Source organism: Phallusia mammillata, chromosome 2 (assembly GCF_965637545.1).
Source record: "Phallusia mammillata chromosome 2, kaPhaMamm4.hap1.1, whole genome shotgun sequence".
Taxonomy (NCBI): domain Eukaryota; kingdom Metazoa; phylum Chordata; class Ascidiacea; order Phlebobranchia; family Ascidiidae; genus Phallusia; species Phallusia mammillata.
Window position 1 is genome coordinate 30,083,923 of NC_137253.1, and position 27,587 is coordinate 30,111,509.

The 27,587-nt window shown below is 36.2% G+C and overlaps 2 protein-coding genes across 4 annotated transcripts; both read right to left on the reverse strand.

Annotated features, from left to right (window-relative positions):
• Positions 1-5,300: 5,300 nt before the first annotated feature.
• LOC145214773 (bactericidal permeability-increasing protein-like) lies at positions 5,301-11,412 on the reverse strand. 2 transcript variants are annotated; one of them, XM_080083375.1, is made up of 13 exons: positions 11,251-11,412; positions 9,912-9,999; positions 9,456-9,590; positions 9,050-9,149; positions 8,582-8,704; positions 8,446-8,509; positions 7,829-7,970; positions 7,312-7,456; positions 7,166-7,242; positions 6,759-6,903; positions 6,374-6,548; positions 5,788-5,864; positions 5,301-5,488 (listed from the first exon to the last, which is right to left on the reverse strand). In XM_080083375.1, exons 1-13 carry the CDS (start codon positions 11,357-11,359, stop codon positions 5,450-5,452), a joined length of 1,419 nt encoding a protein of 472 aa, XP_079939501.1. In that variant the 5' UTR covers positions 11,360-11,412; the 3' UTR covers positions 5,301-5,449. The 2 variants fall into 2 exon arrangements, with proteins under 2 accessions (XP_079939501.1, XP_079939500.1); XM_080083374.1 differs by having other exon boundaries at positions 9,912-10,023.
• Positions 11,413-12,673: 1,261 nt separating this feature from the next.
• On the reverse strand, positions 12,674-26,672 carry LOC145214480 (bactericidal permeability-increasing protein-like). 2 transcript variants are annotated; one of them, XM_080083017.1, is made up of 17 exons: positions 26,534-26,672; positions 25,420-25,559; positions 23,850-23,947; positions 23,340-23,485; positions 21,901-22,079; positions 21,267-21,378; positions 20,571-20,708; positions 19,987-20,083; positions 18,959-19,102; positions 18,623-18,686; positions 18,114-18,240; positions 16,836-16,980; positions 15,931-16,007; positions 14,943-15,087; positions 13,891-14,065; positions 13,239-13,315; positions 12,674-12,863 (listed from the first exon to the last, which is right to left on the reverse strand). In XM_080083017.1, exons 5-17 carry the CDS (start codon positions 22,040-22,042, stop codon positions 12,810-12,812), a joined length of 1,497 nt encoding a protein of 498 aa, XP_079939143.1. In that variant the 5' UTR covers positions 22,043-22,079; positions 23,340-23,485; positions 23,850-23,947; positions 25,420-25,559; positions 26,534-26,672; the 3' UTR covers positions 12,674-12,809. The 2 variants fall into 2 exon arrangements, with proteins under 2 accessions (XP_079939143.1, XP_079939144.1); XM_080083018.1 differs by lacking the exon at positions 26,534-26,672 and having other exon boundaries at positions 25,420-25,560.
• Between the last annotated feature and the right edge of the window lie 915 nt (positions 26,673-27,587).

Sequence of the window (27,587 nt, forward strand, 5' to 3'; positions counted from 1 at the left end):
GCTATATTGGTGATATTTATACACATATTTAGTTCACAAACTAGGAAATATTGTAAAACAAGAGCATTTACTTTGCTATTGAAGAAAGTCAAATTCACAATTCAATCGGAAATTTTAATTAGTAAAAAACAGTTTAAAATGTTTTGCAAAGTTCAGAGATCGAAAGCCGGAACATTCACTAAATGCCAACCTTGAAAACAATTAATCAATTTGAAGCAACTCGCATAACTGCACCATAACTGCCTCAAAACAAACACAATTTTTGTTTTTGTATAAGTTTTGTTGTAAAAGTTTTTGGGTAAAAGTAATACCTCATTAGTCACATAAAGTAAAGCTATGCTGCAATCAACCAAATTACAAGAATTTTACATTACCACTGCGTTACTTTACTTCTCAAACTGAACACACTATTTCTGTAAGCCCTTTTTTCTTGCACATGTTTTAAGCTAAGCGCGTGCGCTGCTACTTTTACATCGAAGCTATAGTAACATGGTCAACCTTCATAGCACGAAAACGTGAAAATATTCATAGGTTAACTTGGGTCTAAAAGTACAAGGCCTCTATTCATGACTTCGCCTACGTATATGACTCAGAAAATAACGACATTTTAGACCCGAATGTTTCGTCCCCACGCTGCCCACGGCGTATGCCAAACACCTCACCGGACGACAAGGGTGTGATGTAATGGTTGATGACGTCATTGTCATGTGACTACGCCTTATTGCCAAGTTGGCCACAAGTCAAGCGTGGAAGATCACCATAAATGTAGAACTTTGGAATTATACAAAAGCATCAAGCTAATAAACGATAAGTAAGTTGCAGACAGTGCACACTGTTTCGACCTATATGAGGTCTCAACAGTGCATCTGGTGACAGGTCGTACTGGCTACATGTGTAACACCACATTACGACACTCATGTTTGTTGGAGTAATAGACTGAAAAACCATGCCTCACCAATTCTGTTGGATGTCACAACTGGGCATAAACTTGTTACTCAACAAATTGGAGTGTTGTTGGATGTCTACTCTAGCCAACAAGGCCTTCTTGTCACCAGCTGCACTGATGAGACATTATAGGTCGAAACAATGTGCACTGTGTGTCGCTTACTTATCATAGGAATTAGCATTTAACAATGACTACTGAATACAACTTTAATTTTCGGCTGAATATAAGATGTGAGTATGTTTTTTTGCCTGACTATTTACTCAATTATACGATGTGCTATTTTTTGTTTCCATCTTATTATAACTGAATAATTTGTGTCCTATAATTTCTCACTGTAGTCACACCATGAACGTAATCTGTCTCAACCAAATAAGCTAAATGTATGTGAAGCGAACTACACAGAGAGCGCAGAAGGTTTGGATACATCAAGGAAAATTTTTTCAAAAATCTTAAACGAAATCAGCCGGTCAACATAAACCAACATGGTTCAACTTATTACTTGTGCCAAGAATTGTACAATTTATTGTTTTTTTTAATAAGTATTTTTGATGGAATTGTTGAAGTTTATTTCCAGTATATTGGAATAACATGAAGTATGATATTAAAGTTATTCAAAATCTATTTGCAGTAAACTTAAGCAATATTTAACAACAAAACTTCTATATTTATATCTTTCTGGATCAACATTGAGATTCAAAATTCGACTAGAATCACTTATAAAGTCACATGATCTACAGCAAGCTTGTGATTGGTCGAGCAACATCTACGTTTAAAAAATTCCCTCAAACTGCCCAAAGCTCATCGCTTTAACGAAACAACTACAAGTTTTCACCTTGTATCGTTCAAAGAAGCCTCAAGATCGACCTCAGATAAACATGTCAACATTCAGAGCGATTCCGCTTTATCTCTGCGGTTTTCTACTTACTTACGCATCACAGCTTAGCGGTAAACCGATAAAGCTGCCTCCACTTCGACCACGTTCTGGCAAGAATGTTAATTTTCTGTCACGATATGACCACATGTATAGTGTTTTGGCTGGTCTTTGTCAGCACCTGTCCTTTTTTATTGTAATGCCATTGTGGCATTTTTGTTGCTGTTTTGATAATCGAAACATAATCACTGTTGACTTAATTTTTTTAACCCTCAAAGTTGGGTATGTTTAATGACTATAAAAATATTTCAGCATTCAGTCAACCAGTCACGTCTTGCAAGAACAATCTTTGGTGTGATTTGATAAAGAATAAGCAAAAATACTTCCAAAAACAAGTGATTGCTAAGCACGAATTGTTTATACCAGTAATATGTTTAACATTGAACACTACAAAAATCACAGCAATTGAAGGTAATTGGTAGTGGTTTATATGAAAACAAACCTTAAAGAAAGGTTCTAACAAATACACTATATGACATAGCAAGTTTTTTGCACTCAAGTAGCTGCTATTCTATTGCGAATTTGTAAACGAGCTTCATGCATTTATGCATAGCCAAGTAGATATCTGTCTTTAAGGTTCCCCTGTGTCCATTCTGCCTAGTTTAATCATTAACACTTTCACACAGACCAAAATTGCTCTTTAGAAAGTTGGTTTATTAATCGGGTTAAGTGTTTCAAATCGTGCATGCAAAATGGCCTCAAGTTGCGAATAGATTTTAAAACACAGAACTGCAAATAACCGTTGACGACGGACAATTAATTGCTTCCTGTCAAATCTCATAAACTGGCGTGATAAAGCTATGCGGACTAACGGCAACGCCCACTTAATTTTTGAAGCCCTAATTAATCGCCTATGTTAAGTCATTGTGACATACAGTATTACAAAGTTCTACCAGATACCCCCCCTACTAACAATTATTCACAGGCCTCAGATCACGAGAAATTTAAATGCTCCATGCATGCTTTTTGCAAATTCATTTGCAGTTTCTTGAATACTTAAGAATAAACTTCGGTGTTTAAATACATTTTATCAAAATATATGAGCCTGCTGATACAACCTGCTGGTTGTATCAATATTGCAACTTTTTGTTACAAAGTTTTCAGGACTAATGTTCTTATAACCACTTTTCTTGGGATTTCTAAATATAGTTTCATGACAATCTGAATCAGCGTATCATATCTCATGAGTACGTGAAATATCATAATAATGATATTTTGTCACGCAAGCCTGTACATGTCGGTAGTAAAACTTATGAGTTCAGTTATAAACTACAATTTACTGCATTCACTATTTACCTACGTAGTCAAGCGTGGATAATTACCATAGCACACTAAAGTTATAGCTTTCGCCAATACAAGCTCTAAAGCTCACATATCACTTACGGCGCATTGCATAAGAACATGTGGTTCGCTATTTGCATGCTACAAAGTTATTAAAAAGCATGACCTTTGAAACGTTTAAGCAATACAGTTTGCGTCTTAATTGAAAACGCTTACACTACGAACCTAACATTATATACAGGGTTGCCATTGACTTGAAACAAAAAATAAGGACAACTAAAAAAACAAATTTTAATGCGAAACGAAACAAACGTTTTTTAATAAATCTTTGCATTTATACGAGCCATGACATAATATTTGCAATATTTTGGCCAGAAACAGTCTGTTCCAGCAACACGTTGTTCGTAGAAAATACTAAGTGCATCTCACAACAGGCCGGGTCTAGGTTTACTTCTACTTGTCGCAGGGATTTGACTATAGTAATTGTTGAAAATAAGACAAAATAAGGACTCCAGTCAAAAATAAGGACATTTCTTAGAAATAAGGACAATGAACTTTTCTAAGACATAACTCTTCAAAATAATGACAAATCTTAATTAGAAATAAGGACGGTATGGCAACCCTGATTATATACAAAGATTGCATCAAAGTTGAAAGTTTTGCTTTAAGACTAAAACTTAAGAGTTTTAGTAACATAAACAGTAAACCTAACGGAATTATTAGTGAAAAATCACGAAGACACGCCGTGGCTTGACTGATCTGGATTTTGGCCCGCGGAATGACAAAGGTTTCCGACCCCTGGTTTACAGTAACATAAAAACAAACAAAATACAAATAAAACTCTGTCTGACCTGCGCTTGAACGTAATGCGCCAATGAAATTTGATCAGGAAGAAATGAAACATTGCCCGGATTTCGGTGAAGTTATTCCCCTAAGGGCAGTTCACCTAAAACCCTCGTCGGTTATAATAAGTGACTGTTGCCAGAAATGTACGAGCTAGGAAATAGTTTTACCATAGATGCTTCCTATTTTTCAGATATACGCTTTCGCCACAACGTGCGCAAGTGCTGACTTTATGACCTGTTTTATACCCAAGTATAGGGTTAAAGCATTTAAAAACAATTCACTACAGCCAGACGAAGCTCGTTCGGAAACCAGCTTTAACCAACTATGTATATACACCTTTGTCATATGTACATGCCCAAAGGCTGACTAAATGGCCTGTTTTACGCCAAAAAAGGTTAAGCAATTTCAAAAATTCTTCACTCACTGCACGAAGCTCGTTTGGAAACCAGCTTTAACCAACTCTACATAAACAATTGTTATTGAGGCCTACTGCAAGGTAAACAGCGCAACGCAAATGCTAGTAAAGCCTAAACAGCACAACGCAATGCTAGTACAGTTCTTTACAAAACGTATTGTCAGCCACTTAATCCACTTGCGGACTGACTGATATATAGCTCATGTCGTTACTTTACTATAAAAAACTTTTGCAACTCAGCTGGCTGCCCAAAATCCACCACAACAACTTGTTTCAAAGTGCTTTGTTGCTTTGCTTCAGACGAAACAGCCCTGAGGGAAGCAGCGCTCAGTCATTTAGCAATTTGCCTCAAGTAGAAGAAATCTCCCCGCGTCTGTCCTTTAAATACTACAAATTATTTTTATTGTGTTGCTTTATTAATCCCCTCTGCTTTGCACTAACATAGTGTCACGTTCTTTCAAACTGCCTGGCCTATTGGGATGACGCAATACCGTAACGTCATCACCGTCACGAGCATCCTGGGTCGTGGTACGGGGTCGAAAATCGTTTCAGATTGGCATAAATGAATAGCTGGGATCAACACTGAAGCCTCGATGCAGTATAACGGTATAACGCTTTCAATAGGCCTGGCGTACTATGATTTTCGTTTCAAATTGATCAGTTTGTTAGTTATACAGGAAGTTTCAGCGTGCTACAGGCACCTGCTCAAAGATTAAAGGCACAATCATTGCTGGTTATCGTGCTTGCGTTTGATTCCTTTTCCTTTATTTATCGTGCACTGTACTTCTCGCATTCAGTGTTATTTACCCTGATGAAGGCGACCTGTATAGGACGTCAAAACGTCGGAATAAAAATACATTTGGCAGAAGAGCTTTATAAACTTAACATAGGAAGTTGTTTGTAATTGAAACATTAAGTTCGTAATTAAACGAAACACACAACACACAAAAAAATCAAGTATAATTGTGTTGAAAAGATTGCAGGATGTCTAAATGGCCGTCATATCATTGTTGTTAGTCGGTCTTAGTTTTCAATTGATCCTTAGGTCTGCCGTTATCTCCAAGGCGTTCTGTTAAAAGGACATATGAAAGCAAAAATACAAGTCACAAGATACCAGCTTAATGTTGCATTTCAAATATTTTAACAACACAGTATATACCAATCGTTCTCAACCCTTTTTGACAAATTCCTGCTTCAACGATTCAAAACATTTACATTCCTGCATAATATACTGCATAGTAGATGCTAAACCATACAAAATCAGGTCATATTCCCAGAGCTTAGGTCTCAAATTTAAAAAATCCCCCACTGGTCTATACACTGACGGAAACCTTGACTTTTAATTTAAGGTGGTATGGAAATTCTTACCTTGCGTTTTGTAGCGTTTAAATTGTACAACTCCATGGTAAGAAATTCTGGAATAGTGACTCCCTGGTTTAGGATTTCTGCACACAAAAAACATGGCATAGCACCTTGCAGGTCAAGTATAAGGGTGTCAGCCACAGAAGTAGCAATGTTATGGGTTTAAATCTGATCTCATGTTGGTTTAAAACTTTTCATACCCTGGCTAGTGACAGATGCTGTAAAAAGGAACCTATTAAATTTAAACAAGAGGTACCCTATAGAAGAAACACGTTAGATAAGAGTTATAAACATGCCTGAAATATCGGTAGAAAATCGAAAGTACATGTATGAAACCCGCCCAATTCAAATTAAAAAAACAAACAAAGCTAACGAAAAGTTGGTAAAAATGAGGCTGAGTGTGAATTCAAGCCCGAAACTGTTCTATTAAAACTCGAACCCAACCTGTAAAGCCAGGTTCAACTTATATCTTAGCGTTAGATGAAGTTCAACTCATGCGGGCGTTGAGTTTTTTAATAAAACTGTATGTGGGGAAAAATTTGTGTAAAAGTTTAACACCCAGATATTAGATGAATGATTTCAACCATCTCACCATTCATGGTCGTTTTAACGAACGTTGGCAATATGCCTTGAAGTGAGGCTCCAATTATACCGAAGGGAAATTCCCCAACGTTTGACCTCGAGAGTTCAAGGTCAAACTTTATGTCATCGAGATTTATTCCGATCGCGTTTTCTGTCGATATTACGTCACCAACTGCTGTGAAACGCTGAAATAAGAAAAGTGACGTATAATTAACACAATGACGTGAAAGGTAGAAAACAAATACAGCTAATTTATTAAAGGTAGAGTTTAACGTTTCAATATCAAAAACTTTAAATCGCTTTAAAATTTAAACAAACAAACAACAAGCTAAAACCGCTAAACACTCCCCTTTAATTTTTAACGGAAAACCTTTAAAAAGCAAAGTCATATGTACCGCGTCAATGGCCATAGCTTCAAAATCTTCGCCACTTTCAAGTTGAACCATAAGAGCAAAATCAAAACTTCCATTGATTTTTAACGAGTTTTCGTCAACTTCAAATGTTGGAACTTCGGATGACCGGGCGGTAAATGTCAAGGGCCTGAAATGTTTGGTAAGAATTACACCACATAAAGGGGGAAAAGACCAATAAGTTGCAATATGCATACAGTTAGGAACCGCCAAACTACAACGGATGTTGCAAACGCGGAATTGATAAACGCGGAATTGAAAACTTTGCTGAGAAAACTAAGTCTAAAGTCATCACCGTTTTTTATGTTTACATATATAAGCTTATATTTCATCCAAGAAAGCATCGTCAGTATCTTATTCAAATAGAACGCTGGCATTTTTCAAAAGCTTACATGTTGGCGTACGGGCGAAAACCCGGAATCAACAACGAAATCAGGGACCCAACACTTCGTCCTAAAACTCTGGGTATCTGTGAAAAATTTCAATTAAAACTTCCGCTCAAGCAAACGTCGCCTATATTTTCCATCTTAAATCTTACCGAACTGTCTGGAATCTCAAACTCTAATTGCCCGCTGTCGTGCATACTGTGGAACAGTGACCTCAAGTGATAGTCGCTTATCAACATCTGAGCCATTTGTGACGTCACTGAGAATTCGGGAAATTCCCCAATCTGGTAAGGGTACCTGTAATCGTACGGATAAAGTTTTAGGTTGAAGATCTTAATGGTTTTGATGAGCAAGATTTTGTAAAAGGAAGTTTAATAAACTTAAAATTTTAAAATCCTTGTTTACAACAAAATGAGCTCTCATTTACCAATTGTTTTGCGCTCCGTAACGTTTCAACGTTGCGCCGCTATTTCAGACTTGGTAATTGTTTTAGTGCTATAGTGTTACTATGTTGTCGTTCACCGAGCGAAATAAAACTCAAAACAAACTTAACTCATTCCAAGTTACCATAAACTTTGCTACTAGAAAAACATTACCAGAAAAACGTAATCTGAAATAATAACTGTAACTGTAACAAACAACTGTACTGTTATAAAGGAATCGACTTACTCTACACTAGGATTGGAAACCGGATAAACCTTTCCCGTGACGGCGAAAAGCAAAACATTGTTGTCGACAATTTCGATTTCATCGGGTAGAAGTGAGAAGTCAACTCTGGTGCCGTTCATTGGACCAGTCAGATCCATGTAAACTGAACAACAAACCACGTTTTTCTGCTTGGTTTATAACAGGGGTGTTCAACCTACGGCCCTTGGGTCAACTGCGGATCATTGAATAAAGGTTGCGCAGCCCGCGGAGACGTTTAGATTTTAAATGAAGTTTGGTTTGCTGAATTAACATTTTAATGTATGTGTTATATAAAGGGTGCGGCCCGCAGCCCAACCATGTAAATTGTTTATGCCTATCAGTTAATCTTTTATGAATCTAATATAAATAGACCTAGTTCGTAATTTGGTAATGGTTAAACAAGCTTTTACAGATCTAATAAACAAAAATACTGATAAAACAAAATTACCTTAATACGTAAAATGTATCCACTTTTTAAATTCCATATTTTAATATCTATTCATCAACTTAATGGATACTTTAGGATCAAACAGCATTATTTGAAAATAAGTAGACTAACCCGCATCGTAATAATAAAAAAACAATACAGAAACACTCACGCAAAGTATCCAAAAATACTTCGTTTAATTGTGACGTAAGCTTCGGTATAAATACGTCACAAACCTGTAAACAAATGAAACAATAATATTTTAAATATTATTTGGATATAATAACCTAATGCCAGTTTTAAATGACCTGTTGAACTAGATGGGTCTTGAAAGCATCTTCGATTGGGTCAACAGAAAATCCCAGTTCTTTAGTGCCATCTAGCGACACACTGAACATCCCACAAAAGTGTTCGCATTGAATATCGGTCATCTGAAAAATTTACTGAAATTAATCACATAATCTGCAGGCGCTGCACACTGTTTCGACTTATAATGTCTTAGTGTTTTATAAGGACTAGCCTATACAGCACTGGTGGGACCTAATAGGTCGAAACAGTGTGCACTGTGATTAGATAGCTTATTGTCATTATTGGTACATTGCTTTATATTGATCATATATTTTGGTAATATATCGATGTTTAAGGACATTTTTGCCAGCTCTTAAAACTATAGTTTTTTTCAACCCGTTTAAACAGGCAATGTTTACTATGTTGGCTTCGTGTGTTTTGTAATCCGAATTTGTAGAGTTTTATTGATTTGTTTTACTTATTCTTACCGTAATAAAACCATCTGACACATCTATTTCGAAGACAACTCCAGTTGCAGAGTTAAAACTTACGCCAGCGTATTTGTCCGAAATGGTTTGCTGGATTACCCTGTAATATTTGCATCTTAACAGTTGGCACGTGCATTAGATGGAAGGTTCTTAATCTTTGTATGAACGTTACTCCCAACAGAAAACCGATTGATCTTATTTACTCCCTTTTCCAAAAATTAGGATTGCAAGTCATGACGTCACATAAAGATGACGTCATAAAACCAGACGTTCTAAATGTAAACATTTAAAACACGCCAAGTGAATAAATGCAGACCAGAGTTATCATAACCATATAACTTGGAAAAACGCACTTAAACGCCGTAACATTTGCAAAGTTAAGTTTTAGTCTAAGTTTTAAACTTACCCGTTGCTTTTAATAGTTAATGTAAAATCCCCGTCCACTTCCATGTAACCGCCCCTCCCCACAACAAAGAGATAATTCGGTGAAATCATACTTGTCGTTTTCACTCCGACATACTCGACGTTTTGAAGGTAGTTGCTGGGTGTAAAAAGCTCGGATGAGAAAAAGAACAAAAAAGTTTCAATATTTTTATGATACAATATGAGTAACCCACAACATCTGAATTATTATATAATTATGCAATAACTAGGCAATATTGGCAAGTAACGTTTTAACTAAAGTTACGTAAGCGCTAAATTTTACATCACATCAGGGTAGCACATTTTACGCTACCACCATCTGAATACTAAAGCAAACTCTTAAGTATCTTTCTGTAGATCTTAAGTACCTTGATATAAAACACGCGTGATATAAAACTTCCATGATAAATAGCGCCTGCTGGTGGTTGATTTTACTTACTTTGTAAACTGATATTCCAGAGTCAGGCCGTCTCCAATTTCAACAGATCCAATCAGATCATTCAGCAAAGTTTTGTTGATTCGAGTCACTTCACGAAATCCAAGGTCATTAACTGAAAGATGCAAAACGTTAAAAAGCAAAATAAACTTACGATGAATTTATAAAGAAGGTCGTTTTGTCATTTGGATTTCGCCCTGTTATCGCTTACAAAGCATGTTTACATTAGCTAGTGCTTTATTATATGGCTACAAGTGGTCTTTGCCTTTTTTTCAGCTTGACATAACTTGTGACAGACGGGCGTTTCGAATGAGAGGTTTTTGAGGAACACTATGCACGGACTTAATTTATTCAAACAACACAACTGCACTGATGATGTCAACAGCGATTGTTGTATTCTATACACACAAGTTCTCTGGCTGTTATGTTTTTAATTGGATTGCATTTTATTTCTGCAACTACAGTTGCCGTAGCAAACCAAGTGTGCTGCGTTTTCCAAGGAAAATAAATATTGTCGTTCGTTTCACAACGTCTGGACAAGCACCGCTAGAACACCGGAATTAAATAAAATAAAATTGCGTGAACGCCAGAGCGGTTTAATGGCCTTGGTCTGGTAAATTGTAAAAGTATCAAGTTCTGAATAACGCCAAATTGTTAGGCCATCATAAACCTATAAAATATAGAAAAAAAGTGGAACACCAAACGAATATTTTCGCAACGTGTGGTTTAAATTCAAAGCAACGAATATGCAAAGCCGATATTTGATTTCACTAAACACATTTTCTGACTTCGACGCAGTACGCTCTTAATGGAATTTTCCCAACTGCGATTTGATACTAATATGTCCCTCAGGGCAAAGCAAAGTATTAGGGTCCCTAGCTCCTACTTCAACAGGTAAAGGTATGGCTTCTATTCGGGCCTGACGTTACAGTCGACATCTTTTGTTCCGCGATTTTACCTAATTCGGGCTTTGTACTGTGATTCGGGCCGTACTCTGCACAGATGATATCCCATAAGAAAGCAGCGACCAAGTTGATGCAAATATTACCATTAAACAGGTTGTTGTTTACGCTACTGTTTATCAAGTGGTTATGCAATAAATATACAGCATTTACCCTGGAAAAAAAACTGGCCCGGGTTATGGCTAGTGTAACTTTAATCTAACCGTTTTGGGGATTGCAACAATTTAATTTATCTGATTCTAATGGACCAAAATCGAACACCTCCGATATGTTGTATGTTATACCTAATCAATGTAATGTTGCTAGTTTTACTGTTAAAAAAATGGCAACATGTTGGTAATACATCATTCACCATATTTGCTAACAGTGATCTTACTTACATACACCAACTCCGTTAGGATTGAGCTTAAACTTGACTCCTGCTTGTTGAGAGTTGCCGCAACGAAATGACGTCACCAGCACGAGCAGCAGCACGGGGAATTCCCTCATGTTTTAATTCACAAAGCAAATAATGCAACTTATCTTAAAAACAAAATATAATTAAATCAAAGTCAATTCAAAATAAATACAACTTTCAATTACTGAAGCAAACTTTCAGAACTCGGTAAAAATATTTCATTGTCTATTCTATTGCTTAAATCAGCTATTCCCTATCATTTAACATTGCTCTGAGAGTATTCTCTTTATTAAGTTATACTGTGTGTGCTGCTATCTGTATGCGATCTCATACAGATTTGCTACCAATGATGGCAAAATTTTACAGTCTGCCCTTAAAAGCCACGACTCACTTATACAGCAGCAACTTTTTGCCTCGGGCTTGATTCTGCAGACGCCTTGCAGCGGTACAACGTTGCAACGATTGGTTTTTCATTTTTGCTGTATTAAAGCTTTGGTTTCCGAATTTGATCAGGCTTATCAGCAATTTTCACAAAAAATCGGTTTCGACAAAATTGCTGTTTCGTCAAAATGCAAAACTAAACGCTGTACAATGGATATTTTGAAGCGTAAAACGTGTCTTTTCGCTAAATTGTGTACAACAGAATCTTTTAAATTACGCAACACCTAACATCGCGTCAACAAATAGACATTTTAAAATCACTGACGTTTTGTCCACTTGTGATAACAACTGAATAAGCAACCTCAAAACCCACATTACTTTGATGAATGCAACATAGTTTTAACTATGTTTATATTCCGTTGTCGTAACACTACTGTTTGCCTGGTAGTAAAACTAAAACTGCACACGAAGTCAGCTCTTTAGGCTTGCGGTCAAATTGTCCTTGGTATATACGTTACTAAATTAAATAGCGTAAGTTTCCCCAACTGGGGGGAGCGTTACGGCCCTGACGTGAGCTTCACAACAAGATTGGAAGACCGCGAGCACATTAAACTAAACTAAATCATTATTATAAACCCCATACTCTGAAACTTTACATTTATCAGAAACACATATTAGAGGTAAAAACATACAGTCAAAAACAGTTGCTCTAACACAATAGATGGCAACCCTGGCAATCTTGTTACATTTATTATGCTACACTAAGTGCTTCTAAACCTAGTTTTTAAGTGTATTTTTGATATTATTTGAACTATTGCAATAATTGTTTTAATGTTATTGATCTACCACAAGTCAACAACACGCAGAGAACTGATTGGTTCTTGTTGAAATCAGCTTACACTAAAACTGCACACAAAAATGTTGGCGAGGGAACCAATACTATTTTAGCACAACTAACTTGACATGCGTCATTCTGAAAGTTACTAACTCAACGTCTAAACCCTAACACCAATAACTTCTGAACGAAATGAGTGCATGAAATTTATTTTGAACGTTATGATTTTGAAAAGGAATACAGATCAAATGACAAAAATCAACCAGCAGGAATTAAAACTAGTTTGTTCAAATGGATGGTAGATGTGGTTTGAACCTTTAACTTCATCATCGAGTCAGGTCCAACACATTGCTAACATCTCCACTGATTTCCAAAGCATCCTGCAATACAGAACAAGCATGTCAGGAAAAAAACAAGAAATTTATCAGTTTGCACAGTGATGTGACTAAAAAACAAGATAATTTTTTTTTTTTGAATAAAATAACTGAATCATTTTTAGTTAAACTTCAAAGCCGGCCACCTTAAGAAAAACTGGTATGTTGCAATCCTCGCCTAGATTTTCAAAATCTTTTAAAAACTTCAGACGCATTAACTTCAACTATTTACCAAAACAGCTCTTGCAACCCAGGACGGAAAGAAAAACACAAATATTTTTAGTCACGGATAACTAAATTAATTAAGTTCATTTACCAATTTGGGTAATTAAACCCCAGTAGGTTTTAAAACTTAACATCATTCATTGGAATGGAATTTACCTGCTTGATCATGATGGCGAGGTTGGAAAATTGGAGTCCGATAAAGTTTGGAACAGGAAAACCTTGTCCGAGCAAAGCTGTGATGGACAACAAATATTAAACAAATGTTCCTCTAAACAAAACCAAAGACCAAAACTGAACTAACTAATATTGGCTTAAGAGTCAAGTTAAATTGCTCTAAATTGCAATATATTTTATAACGGTACACACTATTTCGACCTAATTATAAGGTCTCATTAGTGCAGCTGGTGACTAGACATTGAAAGCCCTGACTAGGGTAGCCACTGAAGTTTGTAACTTTTCCGGTTAAATGCATGTCTGGTTTAATTGCATCACAAATCTGCCGTATCATTAGTTAAAAGAAGAGAAAGTATTTTTATAAATGGCTTTAAACTTGTTTGTTTGACTGAAGTATGACCAGAATCGTCTGATTTGTAGTTATTTTTAGGGAGGTGAAAATAAATTGAAAACAAGAGCTAACAGAATTTTTTTTTATGGCTTTACCTTTGAAATAATGACTTGTTTTAAACCAATTTACAACGATTTCTTGCAAGCGTAAATTGCCAATAAAAAAACTACTTGACTTGTTTTTGTTCTCAATACCGAAGCAAAACGACTATAATTTTTTAAACCAAGGAATTGTATGACATACCATTGATGGCTGGTTTGATCAACGACGGAAGAAGGCCATTGACTGTGCTAAGGACAAGAGCCACGTTAAATTCTCCAACTTGATTATCATCTACTGTCATCGACAAATCAATGCCGTCCACCATGGCACCGATAACGTTTCCTGATGCACTGATTGTTCCGTTGGCGGTAAATGTCTGAAAATATCCATAAACAGTGAGGGGTTGGAAATACTCTTTTTGACAAAAAACTACTCTTTTCTGAAAACAGTCCTTTTCTGGGTTAAAACAGCTTTATTTCTTGTTAAAAATTTCCAGAGAACTTGAATTTAACTTTTTTTTGCAAACTTGGTAACAGTTCTTGTTGTTACCCAAAATAATATTCGACAATCAAAACTACTAAATACTGACCTATCCAACGTATGGTGGTGTGCTTCACCACAACAACTTACGTAAAGAGTAAATACACTCGGTAAAAAGGGTTAAACGGGGACTTTTGTCAAGGGGGTAAATTTTTACTGCACATCGTAAACCAAACGCAAAGATAGATGGACAAATATATAGCTATGTAGAACGTGCGACATGGTTGACCTTACATTATTGTATGGGTCTAAACTCTTGGGTCTAGTTTGGACTTTGTTGAAAAAAATGGACTCGATACCAATTTCAACAACTCTACAGAAAAAGCGCAAATTAACTTGCCTTTTAAATACATAAAAATTCTTGAAAATAACAAAATTGCAATTAAACTAGGATAACATAGAGATCGTAAAACTTGACAAAACAATTTTTATCATTAGTAAATAATAAGCTGTTCTCTATTTTAATGTCAATTTTGTTTTAATCAATTCTTTATGTCCGCAACTTGTGTACGTTTAGGAGTAAAACTTTTTCACGAAGTTATGTGGCTTAAACTGTAGACAGTGCACACTGTGTCGACCTACAAGTCCTCATCAGTGCAGCTGGTGACGAGAGATTGGTCATATTGGCTAGTGTTAGGGATGGGTCGAGCCGAACCAGAACCCGAATGCTCGGTACCGAGCATTGCTCTATGCTTTCACACTAATAAGCTTACCAGACCAAATGTAACTGGACTGAATTTAGTTCCATTCGCAAGTTCAGCGGTGAAAGCCACAGAAAACTGCCCGGAAATCTCGACGTAACCATCGAAAGCTTGAAAGTCCAACTCGGATTTGGGCACCGCTTGGAAAGTCAACGGCCTGCAAAGTATAACAGTTAAAATCGTCAATTAAACATTTTCGCATTAAGCTTAATCCCACGATGTTTAGAAACCAGAATTCACAAATCTAGATATGTTTGTACATACTCAAAGTCGCAATATACGAACTGAAAAAATAGACGCTAAACTGATACGGTCAATCTAGCGATCCTCTGCTACGAATCTAAAATGTGCAGCATACGAGGCAGGCTACGGAGCTTGTAGTTCGACTACCGACGGGTTCTCCACTGAGCCTGTGTAACTCAGTTGGTATAGAACCCGAGTCCCGGAAAGACTCCTATCGAGGGTTCGAATCTCACGACAGGCTAGATTTTTTCTCGCCTACCTACGCCACATGGTAGTGAATGCTTGGTGAGCGACTGATTCGGTAAAACGTCTTTATTAGGTCTGGTGTAGTGCGACGAAAAGACATGCTGACGCGTTGAACATTTACTCATATTTGTTTGTTGTGTAACTATTTACGGATAAACGGAGACTTTGTGTGCGAGTTTAAGATTTTTATGCTAATATTTTTCAAACATGTACTATAACAAAACGATTTGGGCGAACTGAATGCGTCAATTTTCTTTAGCTTCACCTCCAATACCCCATATTGTTTTTATTGGGTTGGTTCAGCTGTGCGATAAAAACATGTTTTCGTTTTTAGGCTTTTAGTTTTTTGCCAAACATAATGGATATTTACGGTATTTAAGGCAGCAAAAACATGAAATCGTAGACTAAAAGCGTCAATACGGTACAAACATAAAATGCAATGCAACTGTCGCAAGCGCAGATTACAGCACGAGTGTGGAGTTTACATAGAATGAAGTTACATTTTACTTACAATGAACTGTACGGGGCAAATCCTGGAATGATAAAAGTGATGAGAGAACCAAGCTGTAAATTTCCTGGCAAGTTGATCTAAAAAAATTGTGAAATAAGAAGTTGACCGCCATCCAGGGATGTTCAAAGTAGAATAAGTGGGTGTTCTATAATAATAATTTCGAGTCCACGATATCGAATCTAATTCGTACATTATTTTTGACTGTGCAATGCTTAATCTTGATAACAATAAGAACAAACCAGTTTAAAACATTCGACAACATATTTTTTTATTTACAATGCAAAACAATAAAAACTAGAAACATGGCTTAGCACATGTTGCCATATACTTTCATAATGAAGTAAAAAACATTAAGCCGTGGGAAAAATGCATAACTGCGTTTCTTACAATTGTCTCCGAAGGTAGAATTAATTTGCTAAAAAAGGTTACTTGCTAGCATTGCAATAAAACGATTTAGTTGGCGTCACTTCTGGTCGAAGAGTCACATTGCACACCTCTGGTAAGCATCATTAACTTGACAATTGTCTAAAGTTATAATACAAAAACGAATTCCCAACGTTAGTAGTGGTAATGACAGTGAGCTAACCAAAAAAATATCGCGCTTTTATCCAATCTGAATTTAAAACCTGTTTACCCAGAATCAATCGATTGAGCAGTATCTAACAGGTATACAGCATGCTTATACAACACGTCGATCACTGTTTTTTATACTACTCAATCGATTGATTCTAACTGACGATGCCAATAGGCGAAATATATTTTCGTAAGTTTTTATCGACTGATTCTGTTTCCTTTGGGACCAGTTTTCATAATCAGAGTAAAACATGTTTAGTTTTGTTGATGGTAAAACAGACGAATTCAAAACACATGTATTATTAGGTATACTTAAAACCACAGTCACTTACTGCGCCAGGGTCAAATTCAAAAGCCAATCCTCCCGAAAGATACAAAGTGTCCAGGAATGTTTTCATCACGTAATCGCTCATAATAATTTGTGCCATCGAGGTTGAAGGCGAGAACGTCACGTTTTCGTTGATTTGATAAGGAAACCTGACAAAATAATATGTTTGATTTTTATCATTATTCAAAGCATTACCCAGTAACAGTTGATGAAACATTAAACTTGTTGGTTTAAAAAATCTGCACGATTTCGTGATACGCAAGCACATATCGGGCGTGATCATGCGATATTGTAATCATGAATTTAGATACGTGATTGGGCAAGCATTTGTGAAGCACAGTGGCGTTGCTAAACTAGGGCCACCCATAAGTTCCACAAACCGGATGCTTCTGCAGGCCTATTGGTTCATATCAGAGTTGTAAAGGGTATCAAAACCCGGCCCGAACCCGAATCGTTTTTGAGAAGCCCGTTTAGGCCCGAAACTTTGATTGAAAGTCCTGAACATCAAAGCCTCAGGAAAGAAGACAACAAATACAATAGACAATTGGTCTGGAGCAATTCGTTTTAGGGCTGTTTGGTATAAGGTCAGGTCAACCAAATAGCTCATTAACGAAAAAACAACACCACTGACACACAGTGTAAAGTCGGTCCCGAATCAAGCCCGTTTTTTTTAACCCAAGCACGAACCTGGCCCGCCTTACAACTCTTTCATATAGGTCCATTTAGTTCAAATTCTGCAGCCGAATTTTATTGAAATGTATGTTCCTGCGATGGCACGTTTATAAACACAATTTTGCCCGATATTTAGATTTTAAATCTGGCCTTAAAGACCTTTTTGTTCATAAAGATTGTTTTCACTTTTGTAGGCTGAGTGGACAAATTGTCGGTAGTTAGTAAAATAAGGACCTGTCAAGGGGCAAGCAATAAAGAAAAGGTCATGTTGCCCCTGGTTTAAGTTATTGACTGAGTTTTCATTTCGTGGGCTTCACTCCGGCAAAACAGTACACAGTTGTGGGTCGGGCCGGACTTTCCGGACAGATTACGTTCGGGCTTATGTTTGAAAATAAGAGCTTAATAATGGCTTGTTTTCACACTGGGCCACAAGCGGGAATTCTACCTTAGTTAATCTAACTTTCAGACCTAATTCTATACCTTAGTGAATCTAACTTTCAGACCTAATTCGGGCTTTGATAAAAAATCTTTTCGAACCTGGTTTCGAAAATACAACTCTTACACAGTTGACCGGGTCCGTTTTTGTGCATCCTTTTATTTTTCCACTTACATAATATCTGGATTTCCTTCAGGATAAACCTTTCCGTTAAATCCCATAAGAATGTCGCTACCCATCACCATCGGATCTTTTGTGATCGTCAGATCGATGTAAGTGTCATTGATCACTTCGGCGCTCACTAAAAACGTAATAAATGACGTTAACCTGGTAACGTTTACAATGTTTCTAAAGATTTTGTAAAAATCGTAAGTTACCCCAAAAGCGAATCACAAGAAAGGTTAACCAATGCGATTTCTTCCTACAGAAAGTTCGATGACGCATTATTTGAATGTTGATTGGAACCGTAAAACTGTATTTTTACACGAGAAAGCTTAATCCCTAACAGGCTTTTAAAATCCTGTAACCAAGACGAAAACAGACATGATAGATTTTTACACTGCAGGACTAAGCTCTCTAATAAACCTGCTTTTATGAAATAACGTTGTAAACAGACCAACGTTGGTAAAATATTGCACTTCGTGCATTTTGAAGTTGCAAAAAAGATAAACACATCAACTTACTTGGGACGGCGGCAAAAAGTGTATTCATTTGTCCAATTAACGAAGGGGCGAATGTGTTACAGCCCTGCAAAACAAAAACAGTAAAATGGGTGAATAATTTACTAAGTGAGTTTTCGGTTTTTAAGGTGACACTCGTTTGAGAACTACTGTTCCAGAGGCTTTGTAATAACGAAAAGCATTTCCTACAGATGAGGGTATAAAAATTTAATGATGAATTTATAAAAGAGGTCCGTTGCTACAGAAAGGTTTGCTGACCATTGGTGTTAACACTAAGCAAGAAAAACAAGCAACATCTCGTTTTTTGAGGTCATAAAGCCTCTAATTTTGACGACTTACAGATGCAGCTATGGTGTTTCTTATGTGTGTGAGTCCGCTTCCCTCCATAGTAACCGTCTCAAATGAATTTACCATTTCTCCTTCTTCTTTCATCAGCATTATAGCACCATCAGGAGCTTCAAAGTTGCATCCGTCTGAGGACATCTGTAAGTGAAACAATAAAATATTTTGCCCTTGCATCCGCGGATGATAAACTTATTTTTGCGTTTTTATTGCCAAATATTTGTAGTTTTTTGAAGGCCGGTCCGTGATTAAATTTCAGGTTTAAAACCGGTCCGCAGTGCAAAAAAGGTTGCCGACCCCCGGTTATATGAAACAAGTTTGTATTATGTTACCCTGCATGCTATAGCAAATGTGACACACGATACAAATGCGGTAGCTTTTACTTTTGGTAATAAACAGCGAATCACCGAATAGAATATCAGTGGTTCCCAAACTTTTTTCTTTTAAGGCGCATTTTAGAAAAAACAAAAAATTATTTGGCGCACCTCGAACATTTGAATAATTTTTTTAGCTGACAAAGGCACTAACTATGAGGTCATAAAGCCGCTATACAGGTCACTTTCATAGTTAAATAGCCTAGTTGAACATCTCAGAGACGTGGAGCATGTTGGCCTAGTGGTCTAAGCACCTGGTACTACTACTCTACTTGATTGATTTTAATTTCAATATTTTTTGCGGCACACCTAATGACATCTGGCGGCACACCAGTGTGCCGCGGCGCATAGTTTGGGAACCACTGGAATAGATGAAGACCAGTCAACCTTATTTAAATGGTTACGTTCAGAAACGAAACAAACAATCAGTTATTCGGGCTACGACTTTGTTTTTTTTGGCTCCTTACACACTTGAAAAAACTACCTTTTGGCCCCGACAATAAAAAAGTATCAATATTGGAAAGTTTTACTCATCAATATTGGAAAGTTTTAGCTTTTTGTTACGCGTAACAAAAAATTACCGACGTCATGTTGGGAAATTTTGAACGTACAAAACTTAAATCGAGGTTTAAGGTTTGAAGTTTTACTTACAACAACAGTTCCGTTAACAACGTCGCTTTGGAACACAACATGGTTTGACATGTTCACATAGCCAGAGTAACTGCCCATAGTTGTACCGATGGTCAATCTGAAAGAAACGGTGTCACGGTGTTAAAAGTATAAGTATCACTCTACCTTACATTACAAGAAGAAAATTGTTGCTTTTCATACAACTTTGGTTTGAAAGCATGACAAAAAAATCTGGCTTTTGAATAATTACAGTAAAAGTATGTTGAGAACAAATTATTTGAATAACCTTAAAGTGGGAAAGGCGGCGAACGGGATTGAAAAAATATGTACTAAAATGACAAGATTTTTGATAGAAATAAAAAAACACGTGACTTTTTATCGCCGTTATCTTTGCGTTTTAACCTGCCTTTCGCGCTTGTGTTTATTGCCTTTTTTACTGTTTTTACTGGTTTTACGCGCTGCTTGATTTTAGTTATTCATTTGAGAATGACACAAGTTGATGTCGAAACGTCATGCTTTATGCAAATATATTGGCTTGTTTGTTTCTGGTTAATAAAAAAACAGCATTTGCAATCCAAAACCGATTTGCTTTTTCACCAACTTACTGTCCTGCAACGAGCGACGCTTCCCACGACCCCGCTACCATGGCAACGTAGTTGTTGACGTCAATACGGAACTGGTTGGGTTCGATAACTGTGATTGAAGTCTCGCTGGGGTCAATCTGCACCGACGAAATCACGCTACTACAAAAAAACACGAAAAGTTTCAAATTAATATTACACAGATGCTAAATTTATACTCGTAATTGAAACTTAAAGCTGGAATCACCCAGTCATTTGCTTGGTGGATGAAGACTAATGAGCCTTATAGCAATGGATGTAACTTCAGAATAAACACTTAGTCGTTCATCCTTTGGTTTTAAAGATATACATATTTCGCTTTTACAGAGAGATATATCTTTTTTGCTTGTTGGTAGATACTGACGATGCTGTCATAGCGAAATATATATATTTCCTTAAAACCAAAGGATGAACGACTAAGTGTTTATTCTGAACTTACATCCATTGCAATACGGCTCATTAGTCTTCATCCATCAAGCAGCGATCCACTGGAATATGCAATTAACCAGATTATTTGGTCACCAATTATAAGCCGAATGTAGAGACCCAGTATGCAATAAAACGGATTAGAAAACTTACACTGCAATTTGGTCTGTGATTTTAACTTATCATGAGGAAAGAGATTACAAAGATTGAGAGGTTTTTGGTTTGACCTTGCCTATAGACGATTTTAGCACTTACGAGGTAAGAGAATAGTTAACATTTACACTTCCAATCTCGTGTGTTCCCATCATATCTTCAAGAGGAGCATCCATGACCCAATTAGTCGCGATAGCCACAGCTACATCTCGCACTAAACGAAAAAAATACATTTGCTTGAAAATGGTACAAGTGTTTCCATGCATATAAGATAATACTAATACGGAATATGGACACGAATTTTGGGACTAATTATTATCAACTGGTCATTGTTGTGAGTAGGAATTAAAAAACTTTGTGATGACGTGAAATACCGCAAAAGTCCAAATTATCATAGAAAAATCTAGCCTGCGCTGCCAAGAGGAATGCTTGGGAGCCGTGTGATTTCAACACCTTTAAAAGGCCAGGCGAACTATGATTTATCGATAAGTATGCCGTGATCGCTGGTCTTCATCATAGTCCAAAGTGTTGTGAAATTTAAATCTTAAAATCAGCTTGAAAAGGGTTAGTAGAATTAAGGAGGATTAGACATTTTACTAAACCAAATTTATATTTTATTTTGGCAAACCACTTTTAATTAGCAAAAGCCATGGAATCTATGTAAAAGGTTAAGAACGTTTTTGTGCTAAAATATTTAAACCGGGAAAATTTTTATTGAGAATAAAATCGTATTTACTTAAATCGACAGCAGGTGGATTCATTTTTACTCTCAATCCTGACATCATTGTTTCTTCCATCATAGATTCTCCCATGCCACTCCCTTGTGACGAAACAATGGAGACCAAAAGGGCCGAAACAATCAGAAAAGTAATCGACATTTCTACTTTGTCGCTACGATGAAATCGAAATGTAGTTCTGAAAATATATTTCAAATGTTATAGGACGAAAAACAACAAAATATATTTTGTCTGGATTTGTTTGTGCGCTTACTTGAAAGTTAACAGTAACAGTAATAAGCTCTTAACGTTTAAATGGTTACCTTTCCCAATATATATTTCACCCAATACAACATTTTTATTATTTACATAGATCGTTTACATAGAAGTAATAATCGTAACCTAAATAGCTCAGTATTGTGAATAATGTCTTCCAGGCTAACTTCATCAGGCTGTAGTACTTTTTTTCCTACTTAGCCCAAACATATGCAGCTTACATATCATTTATTGACTTGATGCTGTTATGTAAATATAGACGCAGTAAATCGTTAATCTTTTAATGTTTATAAAAACCACCGCAAAGTAATTAAAAGTTGAGACACTTCACGCTGCCAATCACGACGAATGTGTTTAACAAGGTCGCTTAAGGCCCCCCGGGCAAATTAGTATATGCACATTATATTAACGACCAAATAACTTTGACCGGTCCTCCCCTTTTTTGGGCAAAGAAGCTTGTTTTTTTGTGGCACACTACCTTGCAGAGTAAAAAATGAATTTGTTTAAATGAACTTAAGCACTGTTGTTTGACTTAACGCTGTTCGTTTGGTGACAATTAGAATCACAATGGCGCGTTGTCATGCACACCTGTTTTACTATATTAAGCCTAGCATGAAAACTAAACTCATTAAAATCGATTATTTCTAGGCACTAATATTTCAAAATATTTTGCTAAGCGCACTATTGTTGGAAAAAAGTACTACCTTAACTAACAGAATAAAATCAAAATGGGAAAAGAGTGAATTATCGAACACTTATCCAGTTTTCATTTTTCATTCACACGCCAGTTTACCCTGGATTTTTGCCAGCACAAAGGCCCAACAAATCAAACCTTTTATATTTTGGTATTGCTTTCTGCACTGAGCTTCTTTTTAAACACAAAACCTTTGAAACTTGACAAAAGCTTAAAAACTGTACCGTTTGTCGTTGCAATCCAACTAAACACTAAATCAAGCTTTTTCTCAAAATCGTTTCAATTAGGGTCATTGAACCTGAAATCGACATTTGTGTCTTAGCTGCACTAGCCTACATGCTGTCTAAGGATTAAAGCATTTCTCTATTTCATAGCACTATGAATGTGGTGAATTTATGGCATCTGTTGCCGTTTATATACATAGAATCGCAATGCGCTGCAGAAAAACATGTTTTTCCGGCACTCGAGCTCTTTGCCGAGCAAGCTTACCTGAGAGAAGGTCTATGTCTTGCCCCGCGGACACGGTTTGTCCAACTGGCATCGGCACAAGTCGATTTCCACCAAAGATTATCAACTTCTGATTAGTATTACGGATTGGCGTCTAACGATTAATCTCAGCTTCCACGTAGATGCCCCTTCGATAAAAAAATATTTAGTAAACACGAATACAAAAAAAGAGTTACCCTCTGCACAAAAAAATATTTAAAAAAATATATTACAAAGTAACCGAATTAATTCATTTTTAATGCGTTTGTGAGGAAACATTATGACGTCACAAGCAATAGAATAAAAAATTCTTAATAATAATGACGTAACAATTAAAAGAAAAGCTTTTCTGGTAGTGACCTAATTAATAAAGATCAGCGCAAAGGTAACGAGGAAATCATGCAATGTTGAAGCTATTCAGGCATTCTTGAAATTTTGATATTTTCACATACAACAGCCCCGGCCCAAATGTATATTTTGAACTAATCTTTTTGTGGACACGGTATTTCGTACCTTATGTATACACTTGCCAATATAGTTCAAGGAAAATTTCATCTTTCGGGGACGTTATGCACTTCTTGAAGTAATTTTTCGCACGCGCAGACGGTTATCTGAAAAAAATCTCTGGAACTTAGGAGTGCCGCGTTTTCATAACAAACAAAACAAGATAAACTTTCCGATGAGAAGTTGAAATTTCTAGTTATCGCGTAGAGTAAAATTCCGATTTACAAGTGAATAATTTCTGTAGGTTAGTTGATTGAAGAGAAAGTTCAAGTTCGGGGGATTTTTTGGGAGATTGACTAACTCTATTATGACATGCACATTATTGAAATACGTCACAAGAAATTTGCACACTGGAAAAAGTTCCTAACAATGGCTGGATCTAAGACGCATGGAGTTATGTTTTGTCCCTAGTGTGAAGTACTTATTTTACAAATCCTGATTCAACAAATAGTTATTATTGGAACCAGTGGTGGGATTCAAATTTTTTGTCAGCCTGTTCTATCACAAAAGTCATATTTTTCAGCCGTTTCTGTTACAAAAAGTTCATTGACAGTAACTAGTTATGCTAACGGGTTCGCTCATCTCATAAAATTTCGCGAGACGGTTCTATAGAACCGGTGCGAACCGGCTAAATCCCACCACTGATTGGAACACCATATACGGATGTGTTTGTAAGTTTAAAGATGAAAATAACGGCCCATGTCCATTTAAAGATGGCATAAGCATTTGCCGAAACGTTTGAAAAATAGGCTAGGCTAAAGGTTTGAACAATACGTTGAGATGACATTTTTAAAAACTAAAGAATTCGCGACTAGACTGCAAACCTTTAGGCTAGTGCGACCTCGAACGCAAAACTATAAAATGACGCAAAACGTCGGTTGAGTTGTAACGAGATTTTAAGCGCACAATCAATTTATTCTAAAAAAAGGCTTTTAAATCTTGCTCATTTATTTGAATAAATGCACCAAATATAAATAAGTCGTTGATTTGGAAGCAACAACCGACCATGTTTGGAATTTGGACTTCAACTTTTTGCTTAGTCATGATGAATCAGCAAATTTCACTTGCAGTAAACATGAGTTCAGGAAACATGTGTTCATCTCATTATCATTAAGGAACATTTAAGGTTGTTAAATGTTTCCCTACTACGTGTGTCTATTACTAACCGTTTTGTTTGAAAAAGTGTTTAGATTGAAAAAAAATTGCATAAGCTTTAGAAAGAACTAACAGTTTTTATGTTTGAAACAAAACTTGCATAATTTGATCAATTGCGGACCTATTGCAAAAACACATTGACATTAAAATTCTAAAATTAAAATTAAACTAAAATTCATGCAACTACTTTAAAATTAGAACAGTTAACATTTAAATGCTTAGGATAGAAATAATACAAATGGTTTTAATTGAAACAAAATGCATAGATTTTAAACCAACTAACTGATGTCATTTTCACAATGTTATTTAGGTGGTACGTTTTGCAAACATTAATCTCAGCTGATACACACAAAATGCCAGAATTAATTATCCAAACCAATATCAGCAGAGACAAGATTCCAAAATCAATTCTCAAAGACCTTACCACTCTGGTTGCAGAATTACTGGAAAAGCCTGAAAAGTACATTTCAGTGGCTGTAATCCCAGATGTGTGGATGTCATTTGCTGGCACAGAAGAGCCATGTGCAATTTGTACACTTGTATCATTAAGCAGGTTCCAGGACTCTGAAAAGAATCGAGTTTATGTTGATAAAATCATGAATCATCTGTACAAAAATCTAGGAATTGCTGATGATCGGATGTATTTGGAGTTACATAAACCAGTATCGGATCAAGTAGGCTATAAAGCGGATACTTTCTTTGCAAGAGGAATACCAAAGGAATAGTCCTTTCATGGGAGTAGTACTTTCCCAGTTTGATGGTGCTTACCTATATATCTCCAAGACCTTAATTGTGTCTCTAATTTCATTTCACTGTGGAGCATGATTGGTTTGTTTCATATAATTGCATCTCAATAATTGATTTGTGATTCAGTTTTAATAAACTATAAACATCACATCCTAATTTGTGTCAAACTATGGTTTTCAGCATAAAAATAAAACATACAAATAATATAGAAAACAGCGAGATAAGCTTCGGATTAACAATTTTGCAGGCTATCCCATCATGATATCAGAATGGAAGTGTGTAAAACTACAGTGATGAGACAAAACAGTAACATAATCTACTGAGTAAAATTTTGCCACATATTCTTTAAAATATCTGAATTTAGTTTTAGAAAATCACTGGGGTAATGGTAAGGACAAGCCAGCAGGCAGTAATAAAACATTATTTTTCTAAGCTGGTGCTTAATTGACAAAACAGTAGATATTGGCATTTTAAAGAAGTTGCCAATGAGTTTTACCAACTAACCTATCATTGTAGAATTATCCCTACACCTGTTTTAATATTATGCTAGTAAATGGTTCATTTCTTAGCACTTCAAAGCTCAACTATTCCTATGCAAAATCCAACCACACACAATATATGGTATCCCATGCTGCTGCTGCCTATTGTTTGTACAGATTGTATTCATAACCAATAGACCTGATAGCACAGCATTTTTTAATGCTATAATTTATATTATACCACAGAAACTTATAATAATTTATATATGTTTGCAAATTCACTAGATACAAGTTCAAAGTCCTTGTAGTTACCTGGTCATAAAGTCCTCTTTAGTCATCTATATAGGAAGTCATTGTAGTTATCTAGTCATGCACTCCTGGTACATCTGTTTTGATGCAAATGTGTTGAGTCAGTTACTCTTTGCATAGTTGCATAATTGAACAAAACCTTTGGGGTGAAGTACGGATAATCCTGTATGAAATCATAATAGTGAATACCTAATACATTGAATGTAGGTTATAAAGTTATGAAAAAACTGTTTTGGGGGAATGGTAATAATGGGACCGAAAACAGGTTTTACAAAAAATTATGTAATTTTTCCACACTAAAACAAAAATCTAAGTAAATTCCACTAAAATATATTTTTTCATTGCTTTTAGCTATTTAACTTTTTGATCTAAGTTCAAGTGTATAGAAGAATCGTATTAATAAACAACATTCTAGTGACAGACTATCCGTAGCTTATGTCTGGAATGTAAACAGAACCAAAGTGAAATCTTTACATCTGTTGCTTTGATTCCTCATAGTATTTTATCTGCTTGTGGCATGGGCGCCACCACGTAGGGGCAAGAGGGGGCACTTGCCCCCCCCCTTGTAATTTTAGTGTACCTCAATTTAACATATTTAGCAGCAAACCTAATTAAATTGGCAGCGCGGGGATTTGTGACATCGTTCAATGCTTTAACTTTTAGGTAACTCAATCGTGAAGTACACGATTTATGGCTTCATTTGTAACAAATTCTTGATGCGGTAAAGTATCAGCCTATCAGCCAAAATTTGCCCCCTCTTGCAAAATTTTCTGCCGGCGCCCATGGCTTGTGGTGGTTTATTGGAAAGAACTTGGCTTCTAAGTCATGTTGCTTATTTGACAAACAATGGAAATGAAGTACTTTGAGTTTAGTAGTTGCCTGTTGCTTCTAACCAAAAGTGTTCTTAATTGTTAATTCCTTCCTTTAGAAAAGATGGCTCAAGCAATGGCTAATTTTATATGTATACATCTATATATATTTTTTTTTAGTTGGGGGGCGATTTTTTTTTTAAGTTGGGGGGCGATTTTACTTCAAAAGGGGGCGATTTGAGCATTAC

Bases quoted from the DNA above. Each gene is read 5' to 3' on its own strand.
- LOC145214480 (XM_080083017.1), bottom strand. From the start codon at position 22,042: ATGTCGATTACTTTTCTGATTGTTTCGGCCCTTTTGGTCTCCATTGTT. The intron at 20,709-21,266 runs GTAAGTGCTAAA...GTTTTTTTGTAG, and splicing joins GTTAACTATTCTCTTACCTC to TAGCGTGATTTCGTCGGTGC. The intron at 16,981-18,113 runs GTAAGTGGAAAA...TTATTTTGTCAG, and splicing joins GAAGGAAATCCAGATATTAT to GTTTCCTTATCAAATCAACG.
- LOC145214773 (XM_080083374.1), bottom strand. From the start codon at position 11,359: ATGAGGGAATTCCCCGTGCTGCTGCTCGTGCTGGTGACGTCATTTCGT. The intron at 7,243-7,311 runs GTAAGATTTAAG...AATTTTTCACAG, and splicing joins TTGAGATTCCAGACAGTTCG to ATACCCAGAGTTTTAGGACG. The intron at 6,904-7,165 runs GTAAGCTTTTGA...CAAACATTTCAG, and splicing joins TTTCGCCCGTACGCCAACAT to GCCCTTGACATTTACCGCCC.